The sequence below is a fragment of the Narcine bancroftii genome, chromosome 4 (assembly GCF_036971445.1).
Source record: "Narcine bancroftii isolate sNarBan1 chromosome 4, sNarBan1.hap1, whole genome shotgun sequence".
In the NCBI taxonomy this organism is placed as follows: Eukaryota; Metazoa; Chordata; class Chondrichthyes; order Torpediniformes; family Narcinidae; genus Narcine; species Narcine bancroftii.
In genome coordinates, this window is record NC_091472.1 from 123,918,785 (window position 1) to 123,941,541 (window position 22,757).

The 22,757-nt window shown below is 46.1% G+C and overlaps 1 protein-coding gene across 1 annotated transcript in view; it reads left to right on the plus strand.

Annotated features, from left to right (window-relative positions):
• sgsm1a (small G protein signaling modulator 1a) overlaps positions 1–22,757 on the plus strand; it is a 59,569-nt gene continuing 36,812 nt past the window's right edge. Inside the window, exons 1-10 of the mRNA XM_069936152.1 lie at positions 1–66; positions 907–982; positions 7,966–8,128; positions 8,785–8,937; positions 10,361–10,428; positions 11,393–11,538; positions 14,038–14,169; positions 16,703–16,827; positions 18,211–18,278; positions 19,180–19,343. Coding sequence (XP_069792253.1) covers positions 1–66; positions 907–982; positions 7,966–8,128; positions 8,785–8,937; positions 10,361–10,428; positions 11,393–11,538; positions 14,038–14,169; positions 16,703–16,827; positions 18,211–18,278; positions 19,180–19,343 — 1,161 coding nt within the window. The remainder of the gene's footprint in view (positions 67–906; positions 983–7,965; positions 8,129–8,784; positions 8,938–10,360; positions 10,429–11,392; positions 11,539–14,037; positions 14,170–16,702; positions 16,828–18,210; positions 18,279–19,179; positions 19,344–22,757) is intronic.

Genomic DNA, 22,757 nt, shown 5'->3' on the forward strand with positions numbered 1-22,757 from the left:
ATGGTAAGAGGAATGAATATTGGGCTGGTCACTGGATTTAACTCCCGTTCTTCAACACAGGAGCAAGTAATGGCTTGGTTTGTTTTCATTTGGAAAATGGTGTCTTTAAGCATCCTGGAGCTTTGGCTTTGATTCTCTGGAGAATGCATTGAGTACTCTGGGTCTTTGATGCTGCAGAGGTTGAAAAGACAATAAATGACAGGTTAGAAATCGGATGGTCATGACAAATTGGTTTCACAAATATTTGGGATTTTCAGCTGTAGCTGTCAAGAAAATGACCTCGTTTAAGGTGTAGCAGGGTGCTGAATTAGGATAATTGCATGAAGTTCATCCAGATGGCCTTCTGCATCTGGATCCAACCCAGAAACGGATGCTGCTGCTTGAAATAATTAAAGTAATTGGAAATGCTTCATTGAGTTCGGATGTTTATCACTATGCAATTTTATTCTCATTTGTTCGGTGATGGTGGAGAAAAGGCTTCAAGTTAATGAAAGAGTGGTTCACCAGTTGGCAGTGTTCCTAGAACAGTTGCTGCATATGGGTTCAACGTACAGTATTTCGAAGATTAACACTGAACAGAAGCTGTGTAAATGAAGCTCTTAACATGGTCAGATGCTGCAAATCCATTCTTGGAGTGTTAATTTGGACTAAAACACGTCAAAAGCTCAATGAGGTTGTTCTAAGGAATCGTAATCCATGGCAGTTGTTGGTACAAAGTTGAGCATAGCTTCATGCTCTATTTCTATGGAATGCCATTCAAGCATGGATTTAAAATTGCTGACTTCTCACCACCACCCCCCCCTCCAACTTTCCTTCCCACACTCCCTTGATCCACCCATGAACTGGATTCCTTGTGGTCCAGTGTTCTGATTCAGGATTGATGCCACCTCTTTGTTGTCTATGCAGGTGAAGCAGATCATGGAGGAGGCTGTCACCAGGAAATTTGTACACGAGGACAGCAGTCACATTATCTCCTTCTGCGGTAAGTCTCAGGAGCATACCCTTGCCTCATTGCCAGGGGCTCCGAACAAGGGAAACCCTGTGACCTCTGTCCTCCTGCCTTCTTGTGTGAAAGAGTCATCTTCCCTCCCCACCCCTAACTCCATGTTCCACCCCTCCCCCACCACATACAAGTTGGGTAGGGGATAAGTTAGAGTGGTAACATTCATTTAGCTCTGCTCAATTTGTCAGTGAGAAAGAACATTGAAAAATCAGTTAACCCACTGAATTTAATGTGCTGGGTTAAAGTAAAATATACATAGAAATGCTGAAGGAACTCAGGTGGTCTCGCAGCATCCACAGACGATAAAGGTCTGTGCCCTTCTTCAAGGAATAACCAAAGGACAGGAAGGTGCCAGAATAAAGACAAGACTGGTTGGGGGAGGAGTCCAGGCCAACGAAAGGTATTAATTGGATATGATAAGAGGAGAGCTGAGAATTGACATTGGCTTCATGAAAGGAGACAGAGGGAAAGGTGAAGTGAAAGAGATAGAACTAGAGGAAAGGAGACAGGAGGATGAAGATGGGGGGGGGGGGGGGAGAGAGGTAATGGAAGCTGAAGAAGTCAATGTAAACGTCATCCAGTTGAAGGGTGCCTAAATAGAAGATGAGGTGTTGTTCCTTCTATTTGCATGTGTTCTCAGTCTGACAGTACAAGACCATGGATGGACGTGTCAGCAAGGGAATGGATGAGATTTGAAATGCACTGGGAGATCCATGCTACTGTGGCAGACAGAGCCAAGATGCTCAATGAGGTGATCTCCAGTCTTCATCTAGTCTTTCCGATGTAGAGGAGACCACAACAGGAGCACCAGTTGCAGTAGGTAACCCCTGCAGATTCACAAGTGAAATGTTGCTTCACTTAGAACGACTGTTTGGGGCTCCAAGTGGTGGTGAGGGAGGAGGTGTGGGTGCAAGTGGTTATAGGGGTAGGTCCCAAGGGGACGAATGATGGTGGGAGAAGAGTCATGTAAGGAGCGGTCCCTATGGAAGGTGGAGCGGGGAGGAGATGGGAATATGTGTCTAGTGGTGGGATCACTTAGTAGGTGGCAGACAACTAAGTTTCAGCTCTCTCCTGAGTGACTAAATAGTCCGGGACTGCAGAAATGTGGATCTCTGAACCCAAGAGCGTGGAGCAAAAACCTGGAAAGAACAAAGGAATGTGTTGATCATAAGAACAATAAAATTATTCGAACAGAACTGCTTTGGAACTGACTCCAAGACCTGAAATTTGTGGCAAGCAGCTGGGGAGCTATTTCCAACAGTTGACATAGTCTGAAAGTCTCTGGAGCAATAAACCAAACTGGCGGAGGGATTCTGTGGAGCATAATGAGCAATCAATGTTTTGTGCTGAAGCTCTTCATCCAGACTGCAAGAGAGCGGAGATTCCCCCCTCTTGGAACTCTTGTTGAGAGGCAGAAAACCTCTTCAGTGGATATACTGATGATTAGAATTTATGCATGCAGGGAAGGAGGAGGTGGTAAGCAAGGCACAGAATCTCCTGCAGTGCATATGAAGGTGTCCTGAGAAATAGGGTGGCTATTGCTGGAGATGGGCCAGAGCATCAAGGCAAACAGACACTCTAGGAAGAGAGGAGAGGATGTGTCTGGTAGTGGAATCACATTGTCTAATAGTGGGAGACTTTTTCTGGCTCAAAATGGAAAGGGGGCTTCACTGAGGACACCTGACAATACAGCACTGAGCTGGAATCAGCTTCGAATTTAATTATTAAATCTTTGCATGAAATTTGAATCCAGAACCTTCCAAATTCCAGTGGACTGAGCTGTGAAGATGTGTGGAATGGTTGATGATCTGTACCACCTCGGGATATATTTTCTCTCTGTTTATTTTTGGGAGGGACATTAGCACCAGTTATTTGAAGATGCTCAGACTCTATGGTAGCCCAGACTAAGCTGGTTGGCTCTCAGATGGCTTCTGTTAGGGTACAAAAAGACACAGCAGAACCAAAAAGATGCAAGACACAGTTCTCGCAACACCAGGGGATTTGGGTAGACAGTCAACTCTGATACCAGAGAAAATTGTGTGAAGAATCAAGGCAAAGGGTACAGTTTATAATTTATTCTTTTGCATAATTATCAAACAGATTTCCATGGACTCTGTTACAGGTAAAGATTAGCATTATATGTTTGTTCATTTCAATAGGCAGGAAAAAGGGGGTTATGTCAGTCGGAGGAACAAATATTTGTGGAAATTCTTAAGTTGTACAGTCTGGAAATGTTCACATTAAATATACATTGATATCAGTTATAGCCACTGGAATTAATGAGCTTGTAGGCCATACAATGGTGACTGAAACTACCCGAACAGGGAGAGGATCTGTACCAACTTGTCTGTTGGTACCTGTTTCTGGCAGCCTCCTTTGACAGTAGAGGCTGCGTCTATCACTGTAATGGTAACGGCACTGCTGAGTTTCGGGGCAAGAAGCTTTCATGAATGACCTTACTTCATTGACAGCTCGTTATGCGGGTAGGAGTCCGCTTAGCTATTGCCAGTTGCGATTAGCGGCACATGAAGGGCATCTTTCACAGCTATGAATTCTAATTAGTTGCCTTAATTGTTTCTGGGAAGGGAGGGACAAGGTGTTAATGGCTTGGTCTGGAAGGGTCTCTGAGTATATGGAACATAGCTTCTGTCTGCTTTTTGGGACTGAATTACACCCTGTGATATTTTTCTATATTTGTACTGTCTGGACCCCAAAAAACCTTAAACTTCTACAAGGCAAGGAGAGATTCCTCTGTAGACAGATTGATGATATAATCCTACTGATAGTCAAAGGTGAATTGGGGGGTGCTAGGGTTGGGAGAGATTGGAAACCAGAGATATGGACCAGTACTCCAAATGCTTCTGTATGAAGTGTCCCAAGAGCTGATACTAACAATAGCTTGTCAGTGCGATAAAAGCTGCAATGTATTTTAATTGGATTCAGTCCCATTCACCAGACTGCTTATTGCAGTTGCTTGGTGGCCCATTTGTTGTGGGACTAATATGACCATGGAGATGGGAGAAAAGAGACAGTGGCTAATGGAGTGGATTCATCATTGTCTGCACATTAATCTGCCTCTTCTGCTTTTAACAGCATGGAGGAAGCTTGGAATTGAGAACTGCTGGTGAAGGAAATATTTTTATCAGTAACAGAACAGCTACATGGGGCACCTTTCTGGCCATTCCTGGCCATGTTGGTCTTTAAATATGTTTCTGGAGAAATCTGTTGCCAAATCAAACTAGCGTTGTTGTTTGTGACTCGCAGGCCTGTATGATAAAAATGGTCTTTGGTTTGATTTAAATTCCAATTGAAAATTCCCTTTAGAAGGGAACTACTGTACCAGGAGGAGAGCTTCCTTCACAGTAAATACAGAGATAAGACTTAAAATTATTGTGGCCTTTCCTCTCTCCCCCTTCACTCCAAACTGGGGCTTATTTCTACTGCAAGCTCTCCTGGGAATCGCTTGTGTAAGAATTCCTTATTTGAATGTCAAACAGTTATAACTGGAACCCAACCTTAGCCTATCCCTCAGATGACAGTAATCCCAGACCTGGTTTAGCTGGAGGACCAGGACAGTGGTCCATGTCGATCATAGTGTTGGATTCTGTAAGGTAAAACATCATGAGATGGGAATGTGTAGGGAGTTACCCTGTACAGGGCAGTAACAAGAAGGGGAGGTGTCCTTGTACTCCTGTTAGGTAAAACATCATGAGATGGGAATGTACGGGGCAGTAACAAGATGTGAATGCATCCTTGTACTTACAAGATAAGAGAGACATTGATGGATTGAGAGGCAGGAAGCTAGCAGGGAAAGGATAGCAACAGTTTTAGTCATTGGACAAGTAATGATATGATGATGTTCTAAGCACATATCCAAGGGTATAAAAAATCACCATTTTGCTGATAACGGCAGAATGCATTCTCCGACTAACATGGTTAGTTGCAAGTGTTACAATCCGGTAATAAAGAACAAAGAACCCTGATTTCGACTCAGCCTGGTGTTTGTCTCACTCATTCATGAACAAAGCAGACCTAACAATTCCCATCAGTGTATGTAATGCTGGTGAATCTCCAGCTCACACTTGGCTGCCTTGTCTGCATCGTGGAACACGGGACATTTCAATTGCTTCCTGATCCATGCCCTCGGGTACTGGTAGCTTTGCTCTCTGCAAAGCTTGCTGTGTTTGCATAACTGAAGTGCTTAATAAATGCCTTGCTGCTGTTCATTAATGAAAGTGACAAACTCCAGCAAGGTGTCGTGCTGCAATCATTGGTGGCAAAGAGTGCAGAAATCGATGAGGAAACATTCTTGGAAATGATGTACTATGTTCAAAGACAGAATCTGTAAGCACATTGTTTGGTCACTCCCGTTGATGGGCTTGGTCCAGTGGAAAGTGGGGGGTGGTGGGGGGGGGGAGTGGGCGGAGCAGAGCTCCCTTTCTGACCTGTGGCTTCGCAGTCCCTGCCTCCACTGAGAGGTCCTGGAGCCCTCTGGAGATCCTGAGGTGAGAGCCTGACGATCTCATGTGCCAACCCCTTTCGGTCCCCAGCCCCCTACTAGACAGCTGGAGTACACGCATGGGCTCAGCTGTCTCCTCCACAAACCATCTGTGTCCTGTGCTGGATGTGTAGGCCATACTGAATGTATACATCTTGAGGCTCCTTGGGCCAGCCAGCAGGATGTGGCAGGTTCGATTCCCACTGCAGCGCCATGAACACAGAAATGGAGGGTCCTTCTCCATCTGAAGTGAGATATTTCCCACGGTGATGGTCTGAATAATGGTTCCAGCATTCCCCAACCATCCTGACATCTATTTGCCCCTCAGATGACAAAACTTTGACTCAGTAATGCCAGTGGGAGCTTGTTTTATATCCTATATCACATCAGTATCACACTTGAATGCGTGAATGTTTATCACTATTACCCGCCCCAAAGTGGTCTAATGAAGGTACAGTAATTGACAGCTCAGGCAGTGGACAGTGGCTCATTGTACCCATGCTAGCCAGAAGGAAGTTGCAGAAGAAAGGGTTTATTGAAGCCACATATCACTCACTTGTTTGGTAATTGAGGTCGAGCCAATAGTTAATTTACCCCACACTGGGATGCTGATCAGAGAGGGTGGTTGAGGGAGGCTTAGCTCTGAAGGGTTAAGCTGGGATTGGCTGTCTGCTGCAGTTTGATGGTGATTGAGCTGAGGAGACAAGGCTTGGTGGAGATTGGGAGCTGCATCTTTATCTAACAGCTCAGGGAAGCAAGGTTTGCTTATTGGGAGCAGTAGAGCTGACTGTTACCGTGGAAACAGACTGGAAGGAGCTCCAGATAGATCTAAGAGGATTGCTCATCTCATACCTCTTGAAAATTCTCCTTGTTGTTCGTCAGATTGCCATCCTGTGAGAGTGCCACTGCGTATGAGCTCTCTCAACTCTGTGAACTCGTTAGCTCTCCAGGCCCTGACTCAATGCCCTGTTCACACTTACTGATCTGGAGCATCTGGCCATGCTATTGGTATGTAACTGCCCCAGCTGAGTTAAGAGTATAACCTTCACGAGGGGCGAGTGGAATATGCATCATCATGTTGCGCCCTCCATCACTCTCCAGAGAGTCACAGAAAGCTACAGTCTAGGAGAGACCCTAGATGGAGCTTATTACACCCACTTCCTGACACACCAATCCGAATACATGGAGAGTTTTCACTGCCCTGTTAGAAGCACGGTCCCCACTTCCCTTCAAATGAAGAAATGCTATTGGGGGTTGGTGGTAGTGGATCTCACACCATGCATACCTTCAACTAATTTCAGTAACTCCATGCCGTGTTAGGACCATGCTTTTCCTCTTTGAGCTGCCTTGGCCTCTTGTAATCTTGTGTGGTACCCAATAATGCTTTGAAACAAACTAGCCTCCTCCCCCCCACCCCACTCCTCTGCTTTCCTTTCTTCCTCTCCTCTCCCCCCTACCACCCCTTCCACCTGTTTATCCACATTCATGATGAAGGGCTCATGTCCGAAATGTTGACTACAGATGCTGCGTGGCCTGCTCAATATCTCCAGCATCTTTGTGTATCACCAACTATGCTTTCTGCTGGTGTAAGACCTTCCCACATTGCAACACAGAGGAGGCCGTTCAACCCAAAAGGTTAATGTTGCCTCCTGGCAGAGCAATCCCATCAAGTCCATTCCCTCCCTCCCTTATTTTCCTCTGCAACTCCTTCTATCTTGGGTGTTCATCCCCTCTCCTTTTACCACTCCGTGACAAAGAGAGAGTAATTCACAGTAGCCAGTTGACTTGGCAGAAGATTTTGGCATGTTGTCATCGTGCAGTTAGGTTTAAAGGTCACTCCAACCCCTCACCGTTGATTTTGAACTGCTCCATGAAATGGTCAACTGCGGGCTAATGGGCCTGGAGGGACTGCCAGGAAATGCCTGCTTTCCGAGCTGGCATTGCCGAGATCATCAAGTTTTAAAACCCAATGCTGCAGGGGGTAAAGAATTTGGGGAGTGGGGGGGAGGGTGTGGTGGGGGGAATATCCTGAAGATTGATGCCTGGGGATCCCTGAGGTGGCCTCAGAAATTAAAGGGTTAATCCTAATGCATCCTTGGTGAGGGGAAGGGGAACTTAAGAGATTTTTTTTTCCTTTTGGTACTTGGTAATTAGCTGGATAATTTGTGGGGGAGAGTCACAGAGATTCACTGCACAGAATTAGGCTCTTCTACCCATCCTGGCCATGCTCCCATGAGGGGAAAGTAGGCTGGGTGGGGGGTTTAGAGGTCACACTATAAACAGTGCAGAAAAACTGAGTTGGCAGCTCAGCCAGTGGGGACTGGGGTGAATTGAAGTAGTTTGTGTTGGAACGGTGATGGGTAGGTTGACACTCCCAGTGGCCTCGTTGGGGGCACCTCTGCTGACTGACCTGTGGTTTCTCTCCACCACACCCCACCCCCTCTCCCACCTCTCACCCCCACAGCTGCGGTAGAAGCTTGCGTGTTGCATGGACTCAAGCGCAGGACGGCAGGCTTTCTGCGGAGCAACAAGATTGCCGCGCTTTTTATGAAGGTGGCGAAGACCCTCCCGTTGGCTGAGAGGCTGTGCAGGAAGGTGCAGGAGCTAGAGCAGCTGATTGAGAACAGGTAACCCCAAGCATGAGTGTTCGTTGTCATAAGATATAAACAAGTACATTGAAATTCTTCCTTGCTGCAGCCATGCAGAGGTACATAAGTTGCACAAAGGTGCAACTTATTGTGAAGGGTGTGAGGTAGGGAAGGATTAGATTGTGGTGGAGAGGGTTTATATAGGTTGCCACAACAATGTGGGCAGAAGGGCCTATAATGTGCTGTATTGTTCTCTGTTTTGTTACAGTATAAATTACAACAATATGGCATGAGACTGAAAAAGAGATTATACAAAAGAATAGATAAATACGCACAGTTGTAGTTAGTGCAAGAAAAAAGTGACGATTTAAGAGTGCAGACAGATCTTTGGTTGTCCTGCAGGAATGTTGTTGTTACAAATGTTTGGGGAGGTCCAAGAGCCTGATAGTTGTTGTTGGACAAACTCCTCGGTGCTGCACCGACTGCCTGAAGGTATCAGTTGGAAGAGATTGGGACCAGAGTTATGGGGATCAGTGTCAGATTACAACCCAGAAAGTATCTCTGAACTTATAACAATAGCAAAGATGCGATATTAATGTTGGGTAGACTCACATCATGGTTTATTTACAGCCTATTAGACCAAACGGCTTTCTGGTTAAAACATCTTCTGATAATGTGTGATATACATTTTCCAGAAAGGCTCAAGGTGCCTGCCCTCCGGAGAATGCCCGAAAAACCCAGAAAGTGCCTAACCTATCCGCACAAGCCATCAAGTACCTGTGGATCCGCACTGCCCTCTTTGAGAAGGTCCTGGACAAGATCGTGCAGCACCTGGTGGAGAACTGCAGGTGGGTGCCAATCTGGGTCATCTTCACATGGGACTGTCCTCATTTCACTTTTACCTCTGTGAAGTAGAAGGGGTCCATTCTGCCCTTTGGGTCTGTGCCAGCTCCAATAGCGATATAATTCCCAGATTAATTTCCCCATAACCTTTGTTTCCCTCATTCCCTTGAAAGTCCAACACTCGACAACACAATTTCCAGCACCTGGAGGAATGGCCTGTGGTCACAGGAAGAACATGCAAACTCCACACAGACAGCACCGGATTGAACCTGTGTCCCCCAACCAGCTGTGCTCCTGTTGCTCTTTGAATTGATTGTTTATTTTTGTGTGTTCTGCGATTATAGTAGAAACCTTTGTTTTGTGTGCTATCCAGTCAAGTCACCCTAGCCTTGAGTGCAACAGGTCGTGTAAAATAAAAGTGCAGAGTATTGTGGTACAGAGAAAACGTTCAGTTAAAACAGTTCAAGGGCAGCAATATTTCACTAATGAAAGGTCTGTTCGGGAGTCTGAACTCAATGGGGAAGAATTTAACCTGAATCCAGTGGTATGTGTGGCCAAACTCAACCAGACTTTGTCACGGTACATGGAGACACTAGTCTCTTTAGAAAGACAGCGCAGTTAGTGTAGCAGTTAACGCAATGCTAATTACAGCGCCAATGACACCGGTTCGAATCCTCCACTGCCTGTAAGGAATGTGTACGTTTTCCCCAATGACCTATGTGGGTTTCCCTGGGTTCTTTGGTTTCCTCCCCACCCTCCAAAAACGTACAGGGTTAGTAGGGTAATTAGGTGTATTTAGATTTTATGGGCCAAAAGGGCTTTACCCTGCTGATTCATTAAAAATGTTAATTAACAAAAGATTCCTGTAAATTTGAATGTGGGTTTGATCTCAACATTTTAGAAAAATTTGGATGGGTATATGGATGGGAGCGCATGGAGAGCTATGATCTGGGGTGCTAGGCAGAATAATAGTTTGGCATGGACTAGATGGGCCAAAGGCTTCAGTGCTGTAGTTTTCTGTGTTTGTGAACTTAGCTCAGACCATCACACAAACCCCCCTTCCTTTGTTTGACTCCATCCGTGCTTCCCGCTGCCTTGTATTAGAAGCCAGCAGATTAAACGACTTGTCCCTCACTTGCCACACGCTCTTCTCTTCATGATGAATATTCACGGGTGTAGGATCATCCACCACCAGATTTAAGGACAGTTTCGTTCCCACGACAATCACAGTCCTAAACAAACCTCAAAACAATGTTATCTTTGCTCCATTCTAACTGGTTTCTCTTGATAACTGGACTCTGTGCTCTGTATGGTTTGACTAGCTAGATAGCACACCAAACAAGCTTTCTCGGTACACATGACAGTAAACTTGAACAAGGAGCATTTTAGAAAGACATAATATTTTTTGTGGGTTTTTTCTCTCCTCAGTAAATTCTACGAAAAGGATGCTCTACTAATGGACCCCGTGGATGGACCAATATTGGGCTCTCTTTTAGGTGAGTACTTTGTCGTACCAGACTTTCCTGATGCTTGGTGGGTTTGAATTGTCCCAATGCCCCCAGACATTGTTCTAGCTCAGTGATTCTCAACCTTTTTCTTTCCACTTGCATACCACTTTAAGCATTCCTGATGCCATCAGTGTTCTATGATTAGTAACGGATTGCTTAAGGTGGGATGTGACTGGGAAGGGAAGGTCGAGAATCACTGCTCTAGACTCAGTTGTTGCTGAACTATTTTCCTTGAGAAAATTGTCATTGTCCCATTTCCTTTGGAGTTATGAAACCTTGCACATAACAAGTCAATTAGGGATGATTAAAACAGTGGCTTTCAAACCTTTTTCTTTCCACCCACATACCACCTTAAGCAATCCCTTACTAATCACATAGCACTGACAGCGCAGGGATTACTTAAAGTGGTATGTGAGTGGAAAGAGAAAGGTAGAGAACCACTGTTAGCTGCTCAGGAAGCAGTGATGACTAGTGATTTGCGTTTGCTGCTCCCATCATCTTTTATATGTCATCATGGATGTTCGAGAAGGTTGCATTTATTTTTAATTCTTTCTTATGCTTTATGCTTCTTATTTTCTATGTTTTGTGCCCTTTTCAGGGTATAGGAATCACTGGCAAGTTCAACATCTGTAGTCCACATAGTTCTCCAGTTGCCAGTAAGACAGAAGTGAGCTGTGTTCTTTATTTACCAAGCTTCCCCCGAAAACTATTGTCTTTCATAGATCAATTGATGGGACCTACACAAACAGGGTGACCAGTTGTTAAGGGAAAGGATATTGGGAACCAGATTCAGTTGAGCAGGTGCCAATGAGATCACTATTGGTTTGCCATCTTAGGGTGGTGGTATGCCCATTTAATCAGATGCCAGTCTAGGATGCAGTCTCGAGCTGAGGTAAACGTGACTGGGACTTTGCCCAACGTCTGCTGTTGCTGCCCTCTTCTCTTTTGCCAGTCGGACCCTGTGCCCTAGAGTACACCAAGATGAAGACGGCTGATCATTTCTGGACAGACCCCTCGGCCGACGAATTGGTGCAGAGACATCGCATCCACAGCGCACACTGTCGCCAGGATTCCCCCACCAAGCGGCCAGCCCTGTGTGTAAGTTTGCTTCATGCAACCCTCCACTTTCTCCCATTTAACAGGCAGCTGAGGGGGAATTATCTCAAGGTTCCACAGGAAGAAGTGGCAGAGGTGTTGGTGACTGGCATCTCTCTCTGAAAATCACTTCCAAGTCCCTTTGCCACACCTCTAGCAAAGCTTCAGAAGCCATGCCCTATCTTGGCTCAAAACAGCTGACTGGATAGCAGAGCAGTTGACTGACTGTCTCATTGCCCTGCTGTTTTACTTTGTCAAAGCTAACTGTTAGAGCAAGCCTCCTCCCAAAAAATGTCTGTGACTCTGAAAAAGTCCACCCAATAATTTTTTTAAATTAAAATATAGTTAAAACAACAGCCAGTGGAATTCTGATATAAAGCAGAAAATGCCAGAACGACTTACGGAAAGATGGAAAAATGATTGATCATGTCAGGTGAATGACTTGAAAAGTTTGTGAGTTCTCCCGGTGATCTCATGGGTTTCCTCCAATCTCCTAAAAACTGAAGGTGGTGGGGTGGGGTGAGGTGAGTTAATTGCCCCTAGTATGTAGGTGAGTGGTGGAATCTGGGTGGGGAAGGGGGGGGATGGTCAAGTTCATGACAAATGTGAAGAGAATAAAGTGGGAGCTAATGTTGCCCGCTGGTTGACCTAGACTTGGTTGGTCCAATTCGTGATAATTGGCCAGAAGTTGAATTAAAAGAATCTAGTAGAAGAAAGTAAGGATTCGTCCAATTGGCCTGTCAAGCCTGCTTTGCCATTGAGCGAGATTGTGGCTGATCGTGTGTAATGTCGAGTCAGAAGATGAGGCTCTCCATTTTCTAATGCTGCACATCATTGGAAAAGTGGAAAAGTTGGAGATGCAGTGGGGGTAAGACTGGCGGGTGTGATAGAGAAGTAAAGAGGTTCAAGCTGGCTTAGAAGACTGCAAAGAGGATCGCACTCTGGTTCCCCATAGCAGAGGAGACTACTTAATGAGCAGCAAGTGGTTGCGGTGAGTCAGGAGTGCAGTGGGAAGCTGAAGTGGTGAAACCTGCACCTGGCTCAGTTGAAGCAAAATTGTCTCCCTCTACCTCCAAGCTAAGGGTGCCCACTGGTGAACTTCCAGGAACAGAATCCTTACTAGGTGATCTGGAGAAAAATCACAATGGACAATGTTTTTTTTCATTGAATTAATTCACATTATTGAACTGCTGCAGCTTGGAGCAGGAGACATCATTTGATCAACAGGGAGCCAACTTTCCAGTTGATTGGGGAGAGGGGGGAGCTGGAGCTGGTTTGAGAGAGGCTCAATACTTCAATAATGATTGGTGGGTATCAGGATTTGAAATCCTAGAGAGCTGCTGCTTCTTCCTGACCACCACTGCCCAAAGCCAAACCACGGATTGGGAATTGGAGACAAGCTTCGGAATGATTTTGTAAGAACAACTGTAAACTAAGAGGGAGTTGGAGTGATTTTCTGGGCAGGTCGGCTGAGGTGTCCATAGTGATATTTCTGTCCCTGGAATTGATTTTGTTCATTGCCATAAAGTTGCCTCACTGGTAGTGAGCTGGGTGCAGTGGTGTTGTGGTTAAGACTCGTATCCATTGGACTGGAGCATTCATACCCAGGCTTGAGTTCAAATCCCACCACAGTACCTTGCATTCATGTCATTAGAATTATAGAATGATGCAGCATGGAAACAGGTTCTTCAGCCCATCTAGTTTGTGCCATACTATTTTTCCTCATTGTCCATAGTCCTCCATATGCTTCCCATCCATGAGAAGATCCAATCTTCTCTTTAATATCAAAATCAAGCCCACATCCATCATCTCTACTGGCAGTAAATTCTACACTCTCACCACCCCTTCTGCAGACTGTTCTCCTAAAGGTTTCACCATTCCCCCTTAACTCATGTCTTCTCATTCTTGTCTTACCTAAACTAAGTGGAAAAATCCTGTTTCTATACCCCTCATAATTTTATAAACCTCTATAAAATCTCCCATCATTCTCCAAAGCTCCAGGGAATAAAGTCCTAACCTGTTTAAACTTTCCCAGTTACTCAGTCCCTCAGGATCTGGCAACAACCATGTAAATTTTCTCTGTACTCTCTTAACCTTATTGACTTTTTTTCAATTTTATTGAAAATTCTTTTGATTTCTTATTGATATGTACTTTAACCTTATTGATACCTTGATTTCTGATATATTTTCATTGCTTATTGATAATTAGAATTATCTGAATCTGGTATCGGTGATGGACAAACTGATATAGAGGCCCATCTGATTCAGTGCCCTTTAGGGGACAGGGAACCTGCCAGTTTTATCTGGTCCAATTGCATCTGACGTGATGGTTGATTCTGAACCGCACCATGATGCATTCAGTCCCAGGGCATAGGGAGAGGATGGTGAGTCCTGATGGAGCTTGCATCCCATGAGCAGACGGAGGAACAATGGTTTGATCTGCTTCTTGTCACACTCTCTCCTGCTGTCCTTCACTGACCCTGGTCCTGCCTTTCTCCCCAGATTCAGAAGAGGCATTCAAGCGGCAGCATGGACGACAGACTCTCACTTTCCGCCCGCGACTACGTCGAGTCTCTGCACCAGAACTCTCGGGCCACGTTGCTCTATGGCAAAAACAACGTCCTAGTTCAGCCGGTGAGTGCCTGTCCTGCACTGTGCAAGCCTTGAAGAGTGCCTCTGCCTGTAGATATGGTATTGAGGCTTGTACTTATGCCTGCTTCAGTGGGTTGTGTGGTCAAAAATTATTTTTAAGAGAAGCTGGCTGTCTCAGCGTTCTGCAGCATGGAAACAGTCGCTTCAACCAAAACTCCATGTCATGGAGCTATAGAACACTGCAGTGCGGAAATAGTCCTTTTAACCAAAATTATCCACATCTACCAAGCTACTCCCATTGGCCTGCATTCGACTTATATTCCTCTAACCTTTCCTATCTTTGTTGTTGTCCCTTCTCTACCATTTCCTCTGGCAGTTCTACCACCCTATGTGTGAAAAACATACCTCTCAGGTCCACTTTAAATCTTTTCCTCTCTTAACTTAAATTAAGCCCATAAATATTCCACATTTCTGAGAAAAACAAACCAACCGCCTACATTATCTATGTTGCTCTTAATTTAATAACCACCTATCAGGTCATCCCCTCAGCCTCTGACACTCCAGAGAAAACCATTTTGTCCATGCTCTACTTGTAGCTGACACTGGCATCCAGGTTGCACCTTGGCGAACATCTTCTGTCCCCTTTCCAAAGCCTCAACATCCTTTCTATAGAGCAGTAACCAGAATTGAGCACAATATTCCAAATGTATCCTAATTAAGGTTTTATATAGTTCAACCTGTTAAAATTGGAAGATTTTCTTCTTGCAGTTAATCAGATTGGATTTTATGACAATCCCAAAGCTTGATAATGACATTGTCTGATCCTGGCTTTTTTTTATTCCAGACTTCTTAATTCCATATGTATTTATTTACCTGAATTTGAAATCCCTGGCTTCAGTGGTGGTATTTGACCAGAGTAAGAAATATGGCAATGTCTTAAAACTGGAAGCCATTGGGTTTAAGGTCAGGAGCAGGAGGCTTAAAAGAGTACAGTCTGGGAGAGAGGTGGAGCCAGAGAGCTTCCAAATGTTTCAAAAGCATCTAAACAGGCATTTCGATCACCAAGGCTGAGAAGGTTGGAGACCAAGGGCTGGGAAGTGGGAGGTCTCGATAGCTGATTTATGGCCAGTATGCATATGATGGCCCAGGGAGTCTGTATCTTGTGCTGTTTTACTGGATGATTCAGGGTCATTGATGTTGGTCTCTTGTTATTAGTCCAGAACTTAATCAGTAGGTTACAGTCCCCTCTCCACCAGTGATTAAACAAATTCACAGTCTTCAAGTTCTTTGCCAGGACTTCACAAATAAGTCAGAATAAAGTGGAAAGTTTGGACTTTGAATGACACTAGGAATGTTTGGGGGACTGAGGAGGGAGTGCATGGAGGGTGGGGAGAGACTGATGATGCTCCAGGCCATGGGTTGGAAGGGGCAAAGATAAAAGCAAGGAAGTGACATTTGCCTAGTTCTCACAGAGGAGATGATGCAGTGATCTGACAAATTAGGCGATGGGGTGGTGTGACAGAGGAGATGGTGTGGTCTGACAGAGGAGGAGTGGATGGCAATGCTTTGAAGGAGCTAAGGACAGAAGGAAGGCAGACAGGGCTAGCTAAAGGGCTGATGTTCAAGGTGAGATGGAAGAAATTCAAATGCAGTTTGCAAGGCATTTTTTTTTACACCAAGAGTGGTGGGTGCCGGGGAAGTGGAGCATACTGATACTGCAGATACACTTAAGAGACATTTAGACTGGTGCACGAACAGGTGTGGAATGGAAGGATAGGGACCACATGCAGGATGAAATTTAAATTGTCTTCGTGGTCAGCATGGATCTGGTGGCTGAAGGGCATTCTGCGCTACATTATTACATTTTCCATAGCCTCTGTGTGATTCACACCAGCCCTTTCAAAAGCTCATGTAGTAAAAGCACAGAAATGCTGTGAAGAAAGAAGAAACCCCCCCGGAGAGTAAGTAGGCATGAACTAAAAGTTTGGCCTTGCCAGCAATGGCCATAGTCTATGAACAGGCGGCACAGTTGGCATAGCATGAAGCACAATGCTGTTATAGGTCCAGGAATCGTGATGGGGGGTAGAATTTTGTGCTCTCTGTAAGGAATTTGTATGCTCTTTCCATATCTGCATGGGTTTCCTCCGGGGGCTCCAGTTTCCACCCACTGTTCGAAACATACCAGGGGTGTAGGTTAATTGGGTGTAATTGGGCCGAAAGGGCTCGTTACTGTGCTGTATGTCTAAAATTTTAAAAAACTTCACGTAACCTTGGTATGGTAACTGTCAGAGGAGGAAGGAATCTTTTAAGCTGTTTGCCATAGGGCTCTCCAGCAGGCAGCACAGAATATTATTAAGGTATGACAAACCTCTGAAAATAAAATATTTGTATTTCTATCTCAGGCCTGAAGTTATCAGCATATAATGTAGAACCATTTTGTGGTGTGGTGTGAGAGTCCTGGGGTATTTTAAACTAGTCTTCTGATTGGTCCACAGTATTCTGCCGCTGTCACCCCAGTTTCATTCACTGTCATTTTTCCATGGTCACATATTCCTCTGTTAAATTACTTCCTCAGAAAGATGACATGGAACCCATCCCAGGATACCTCTCGCTCCACCAGACAGCTGACACAATGACTTTAAAATGGACTCCCAACCAACTGATGAATGGCTCGGTGGGAGACCTGGACTATGAGAAAAGGTAAGCACTGCGGACTGCTGGGATCGTTATAGGTGAGGTTTGCTGTTGTTGGTAAGGACCATCTTTATTGGGGTCGATGTTTAGGTATTCCTCGACCAGTGGGTTTTGGCTGGGATAGTGGAATCATGGCCCCATTGCTCCAGAGCCACGAGTTCAATCCTGACCTCCAATGCTCTCTGCATGGAGTTTGTAGGCCCCCCCCCCCCGTAATCATGTGGGTCCCAAGGATGAGTGGGTTTGTGTGATAATTGGCCACTCTGATTCATCTTGTGGTTGTATATGTGACTGGGGGAGTTGATGGGAATGTGTACTCGATTGTAGTTGTACACTGCATTACTCTGTAACTCTTCTTCACTCTGGTCTTTACATCAGAGGTGGTGCTCCATAAAGTTTACACCTTAAATGTGACCTATTGCATGCACTCAGGTTCAGACTCTCTGCCATGCAACGTGTTCGGGTATGGGTGGCAGCAACACACCGTTTCACTGGGATCAGTGCCTATTCCTGGTTGCACTGAGTGCCCCCATGTGTTGATTCTTTAGGTTGGCAAGAGGCCAAGCCAGGCTCCCTTCACTGAAGGATCATGTTTTTTTCCCCAACCACAACTTGGCACCGTAAACAGCCACTCTGTAGTGCTGCCACCAAGGTCCAGATTCATTGCAAACAAAGGATTCCTGGAGGATCTCGGGCAGCATCCATGGAGGGAAATTGATTGTCAACGTTTTGGGTTGGGTCCCTTTCTCAGGACAGATTAATTGTATTTAGTTATACAACCCGCCCTGATGGCATCTGACCTCCTGAGCTGCACCTCTAGTCCCACAATCACCACACCTTACCTGTCCTCATAACCAGACATCTTGGATTGAAATCCCAGAGGATCATTTCTCTTGCCTATCCTTCAGGTATGTTTGTGGATGTCCTCCACTAATGTAAATGGAAAGCCTCTCAATAAATAGCTTGGAGCTCATTTAAGTACTAAATGTGAAACTGTGGACCAATATACATCTTCCTCTGATTATTACTAAAAAAAAGAGAGATATGCCAGTGTGTCACACCACAGTTAAAACTCCCCTGGCCATAGCTGGTCTTTAGCATTCTGAAACGCAACCTACAAGTCATTCTGCATCATTGGCAAATGCAAATGAAGAGAGCCAAGAGCCCCCTGTGGCTGTTGGTGGGCCCACTGCCCGCGGGAACTGAAAATGGGTTGCGTCAACTCTAGCCGAAGTGGTTTAGTGAGCTCGAGTTGAGTGGCTGTTTGTCAGATGGTTCTCTCTGTGTGTTTCTTTCAGGTGCCCGTCTGGGCTTGGGAGAAATTCTCTGTGGGAAATGGCCAAGTAGTGTTGCTCAGTAATCTGTGTGAGCTTTGATCTTGTTTTCCAGTGTGTACTGGGACTATGCCATGACCATCCATCTGGAGGAAATTGTTTACCTTCACTGTCACCAGCAGAGTAAGAAGGAAAGAATTTTTTTGTTTTAATTTTGTATTTCTCACTCCAATAGATTACCCGCAAATTGAAGCAACAGCACTCTGTGTTCTATCGGGCACTCTCCAACGTCAACTTCCCCGCTTCCAGTTAAACTCCTCACTTGAGTCTCTCGACTTCCCTATCCCTCTGGCTCCTTTCCTCCAGCTTCCCACCCTCTTCCCTTCTCTCTCCATTCAGAAAGATACTGGTAGTGCCCAACAATTTATTGCACATAAAATTTTAATGTCTCCGGTAATGGAGAAGTTGCTGCGCCCCTCCCCTTTCACTTCTCAGCCTTTTTCTCTTCTGCCCTTCCATCTTTGGCCAACCATGACCTCTTACCTGTTGGCTTGTGTGCCCTTCCTCCCACTCCCTACCTTTTATTCAGATTGTCCTTCCAAAAAGATGCTGTGTGACCTGCTTCACTCCTGTTACTCTGTGAGGTTCTCCAGCACGATTGTGTAGTGCACTGTGATCTGTGATTTACCAGCCAGACATGTTCAGATTTGCACCTGTTCATCTTTGAGATTGAGACACCACTTTTTTTTCTGACTTGGTTAGGATTCTTTCTCTCTGCCTCCTTCTCGCTCATTCACGAGGAGGACGAGGTAGAAGGAATGGAGAAGTCCACCCCTTGCACCTTCCTATAGGAGTATTCCTACCACAGGTTTGAGACATGGATCTTCCTAACCACTTCAGAATCCAACCTGCAGTCCTCACCCTGACTTAAAACCGAGGTACAAGGAACAAGAGCCCAAGAGAGAGCTTCCACCCATGGCCATAGTCCCTGCTAGCCTCTATCCATACTGACCAACGGTCAGCAGTGTGCCTATGATCAGTTCTAGTGGTAATCCATCTGCCTCATTCTCCTGTATATCCACAGTCGACAGTGGTGGTACCGTGGTCCTGGTGAGTCAAGATGGCATTCAGAGACCTCCTCTGCGTTTTCCCAAGGGTGGACATCTTCTGGCCTTCCTCTCGTGTCTTGAGAACGGTCTCTTGCCTCGTGGGCAGCTGGATCCTCCTTTGTGGTCACAGAGAGGGAAGGTGAGGAAGGGTTTCTTACACTGACATTCTAGGGAAATGATGATTCCTTCAAGGTATGACAGAAAAGGCCAGAAACACTCAGAAGGTAAGGCAGCCTCTGTGGAAATTAACGCTTCAGGGTTGCAGGATAAGTGATTGTTAAGGCCATCTGTTGATTGGTTTTCCTCTCTAGTTGCCCTTTTTATCATCCAGTTGGCTTCACCAACACCTTATTTTAAGCCGTCAGGTCAAATTAGTTTCCTTTGTTCTATCCTATCTCTCTGTGCAACTGAAACCTAACTTTCTCTCGTTCCCAGTTCCGATTAAAGGTCTTTGACCTGAGACGTTAACTTGGTTCCTCTTTCCACAGGTGGTGCCTGACCTGCTGACTGTTAGCAGTATTTTCTGTTATCACTTCAGATTTCTAGCATCACACTTCCTTTGATTTTCATTTGTTTAATGTCTTAGTTCCAAGTTTCATTCATTAAGGTGCTCAGAGTTATGCATGAACTGTGCCAAATGAGATTCCCCAGATTTCCACCTTTTTGCAGTCTGATGTGCTGTATATACTCAAGGAATAGTCGATTTTTTTGAACCAATTTTTCCGATCAAATTTGGGGGGGGTTGACTTTTACACAGGAAATACTTTTGACCTTGCATTGTTCAAGGCATAAGGAGCTCAGATGGCTGGGACTGGGTGGTAATTCCACGTACGGGGCGTCGGGAACTTGGATGGGTGGGTGGCAGGAGCCGAGAAGAGTCTATGGCCGGGGCGTCGGGACCTCTGGTGGATAAGCAGCTGGAGCAAGGGTCCGCAGTTGGGGCATCGGGAGCTCTGGCAGGCAGCCAGAGTGAGGATCTGCGATCGGGGCGTCTGGAGCTCAGAAGGGCAAGCAATTGGGCGTTGGATGGGTGGGCAGTCAAGGCCAGGGTTCTTGGTTGGAATCTTGGATGAGTGGGTGGTCAGGGCAAAAAGTAGGCTGATCTTTTACATGGGATCAACTATTACATTATGGTAAGTCATATTAGATGACGCCCACTGTTTTGTTGTAGTTAAAGAATGCTTTCTATCTGATGGAAGCAGCCAGACTTCCATAAGGATTGTCAGTTTTATTGGTAAATAAGATGCAAATGTTTGCATTAGAGACAGGGTTAACTATCTGGTTGTGTGATTTTTCGTAAAACACTCCGAAATGTTGGAGGAACTTCAGCCAGTCTTGCAGTATCCATGGGAGGTAAAGATATATTACTGATGTTTTGGGTCTGAACCCTTCTTCAGGGTATGAGCTAAAAAAACAGGAAGTTTTTTGTATCTTTATCTTTGCTCTATAAAGGATACTGTTTGACCAGCTAAGTTTATCCCGTGTTGTGTTCTTACTTCAACCACAGTGTCTGCAAACTTTTGTGTTTTACTTTGGGTATCTGAATAATGACTGAAGAATGGCAGTGGGGTGGGGGGGGGGGGGTGCAGTGTGGACTCCAGACCAACAGACAATTTATCAATAGTTAATTGTACAGTATATGTGTAATGGAATGGATTGTATATACTCAATGGCTGGTAAAGGCACAGGCTGGCTCGCCCCCTGATGACACTCTCCCCTAGACTCTTCCCCTGTGTCCTAGGCCATAAAGTTAGAGCCACCTCTATCTTCCCTGCATTTCCCTAACTTGGATCCGGGCCACCTCAAGTCTTATGTACAATAAAGCCTATAGTTCCCCTAATTCTTTGTCTTTGTAATTATTGGGGAAACTGGTAGTGCCCAACAATTTATTGCACATAAAATTTTAATGTCTCCGGTAATGGAGAAGTTGCTGCGCCCCGATCGGCTAGAGGTGGATCCCAAAGTCTCGGGTGCATCAGAACTCTTTGAGCAGTGGATCAATTGCTTTAACAACTTCTTGGAGGCCGCTGCTGGAGTGGTCGACTTGGATGAGAAGAGGCTGAAAGTCCTATAGGCAAGTGTTGGCCAGAGGGCTTTCCAAGCTATGACCTACACCGAAGCAATGGCTGAGCTACAGGTGCTATACAAGCCCAAAATCAGAGGTCTACTCCCGTTACCTCCTGGCATCCAGAAAACAGCAGGCTGGTGAGTCGGTAGAAGAGATTGTCCGAGCCCTGATCACACTGGGAAAGGACTGTTTGAGGAAACCCCATGGTCCCGGTGCCAGGGGTCCAGTGCGTGGAAGACCTGATCCAGGATGCTTGCGTGTCGGGGTTGAGGTCAGACTATATCCGACAACATCTCCTTGAGGAGGATCAACTCCCACTGAAACAGGCGATCCAACTGGCCAGGACCTTAGACTCGGCCCAGCGCCATGCAGAGTCGATCATGAGCAAAAGTGGGCCTATCCAGTACGTGCCACTGTGAGGGCCTCCATCCTGGGAGTCGGGGAAGGCCGACCCAACTGCGGCTGCAGTGGCGCCGGGATCCTCGAGATGCAACTTCCGTGGGCAGGCAAGACATCTACGACGTCTCTGCTCCGCGAATGGAGCTACCTGCTCGGGCTGCAGGAAAAAGGCCCATTATCAATGAGTCTGCAGGTGCAGAGCCCCAGCCCAAAGCAGCACAGCGTGTATGGCCGAGGAGCTTCCGGTGCTGGCCATTTGCGCAGAAAGGGGAGCACCATTTTACTCGCTCTCGCCCCCATCCTCTACGCAGCGGCAGCTCTCATCATCGACATCACTTCAGCCCCCGACGACACCACTTTCACCTTCTTCATCGACGTAGGCAGCATGGTCAACATGAAGGCCGCAATCTTGGACATCGGACCTCCCCACAGACGACGAAGATAACATGCCCATCCTGGTATCGATTACCTTGAACCAAGCCAGCCCTCACCCAATCACGAACTCCATGATGCAGATCGAGGTGAATGGACACAAATCGAACCGCCTCTTCGATAGTGACACTCCTGAAGGTTTTATCCACCCCAAGGTGGCCCTTAGACTCTCGATACCCATTTGGCCGATGACTGGATTGAAGTTGATGGCGGCGAAAGACCAGCAAACTTGTATCTGGGGGTACTGTGTGGTGTCTCTGACAGTGGGGGTTGGGGGGGGGAATGTTATAATGACTTTCTGTTGTTGGTTATGCCCCATCTCTGTGTGCCGATCCTCCTGGGCCTCGACTTCCAAAGTCAATTCAGAAGTGTGACGATGGCATTCGGGGGCCACCAACCGCCACTCACCGTTTGCAACCCACAGCTTACGGACACCCCCTACCAATCGAGCACCTAGTCTCTGGCACCGACCTGCAGCCTCACCACCCTGCGGGTGGCCCTTCCGTCACTATTCGCAAACCTCACCCCGGACTATAAATCGATCACCACCAAGAGCAAGTGCTACAGCACTGAGGATATGGCGTTCATCTGGGCTGAGGTTCAGCGACTCTTGGAGGAGGGGATCATAGCCCCTAGCTCCAGCCCCTGGAGGGC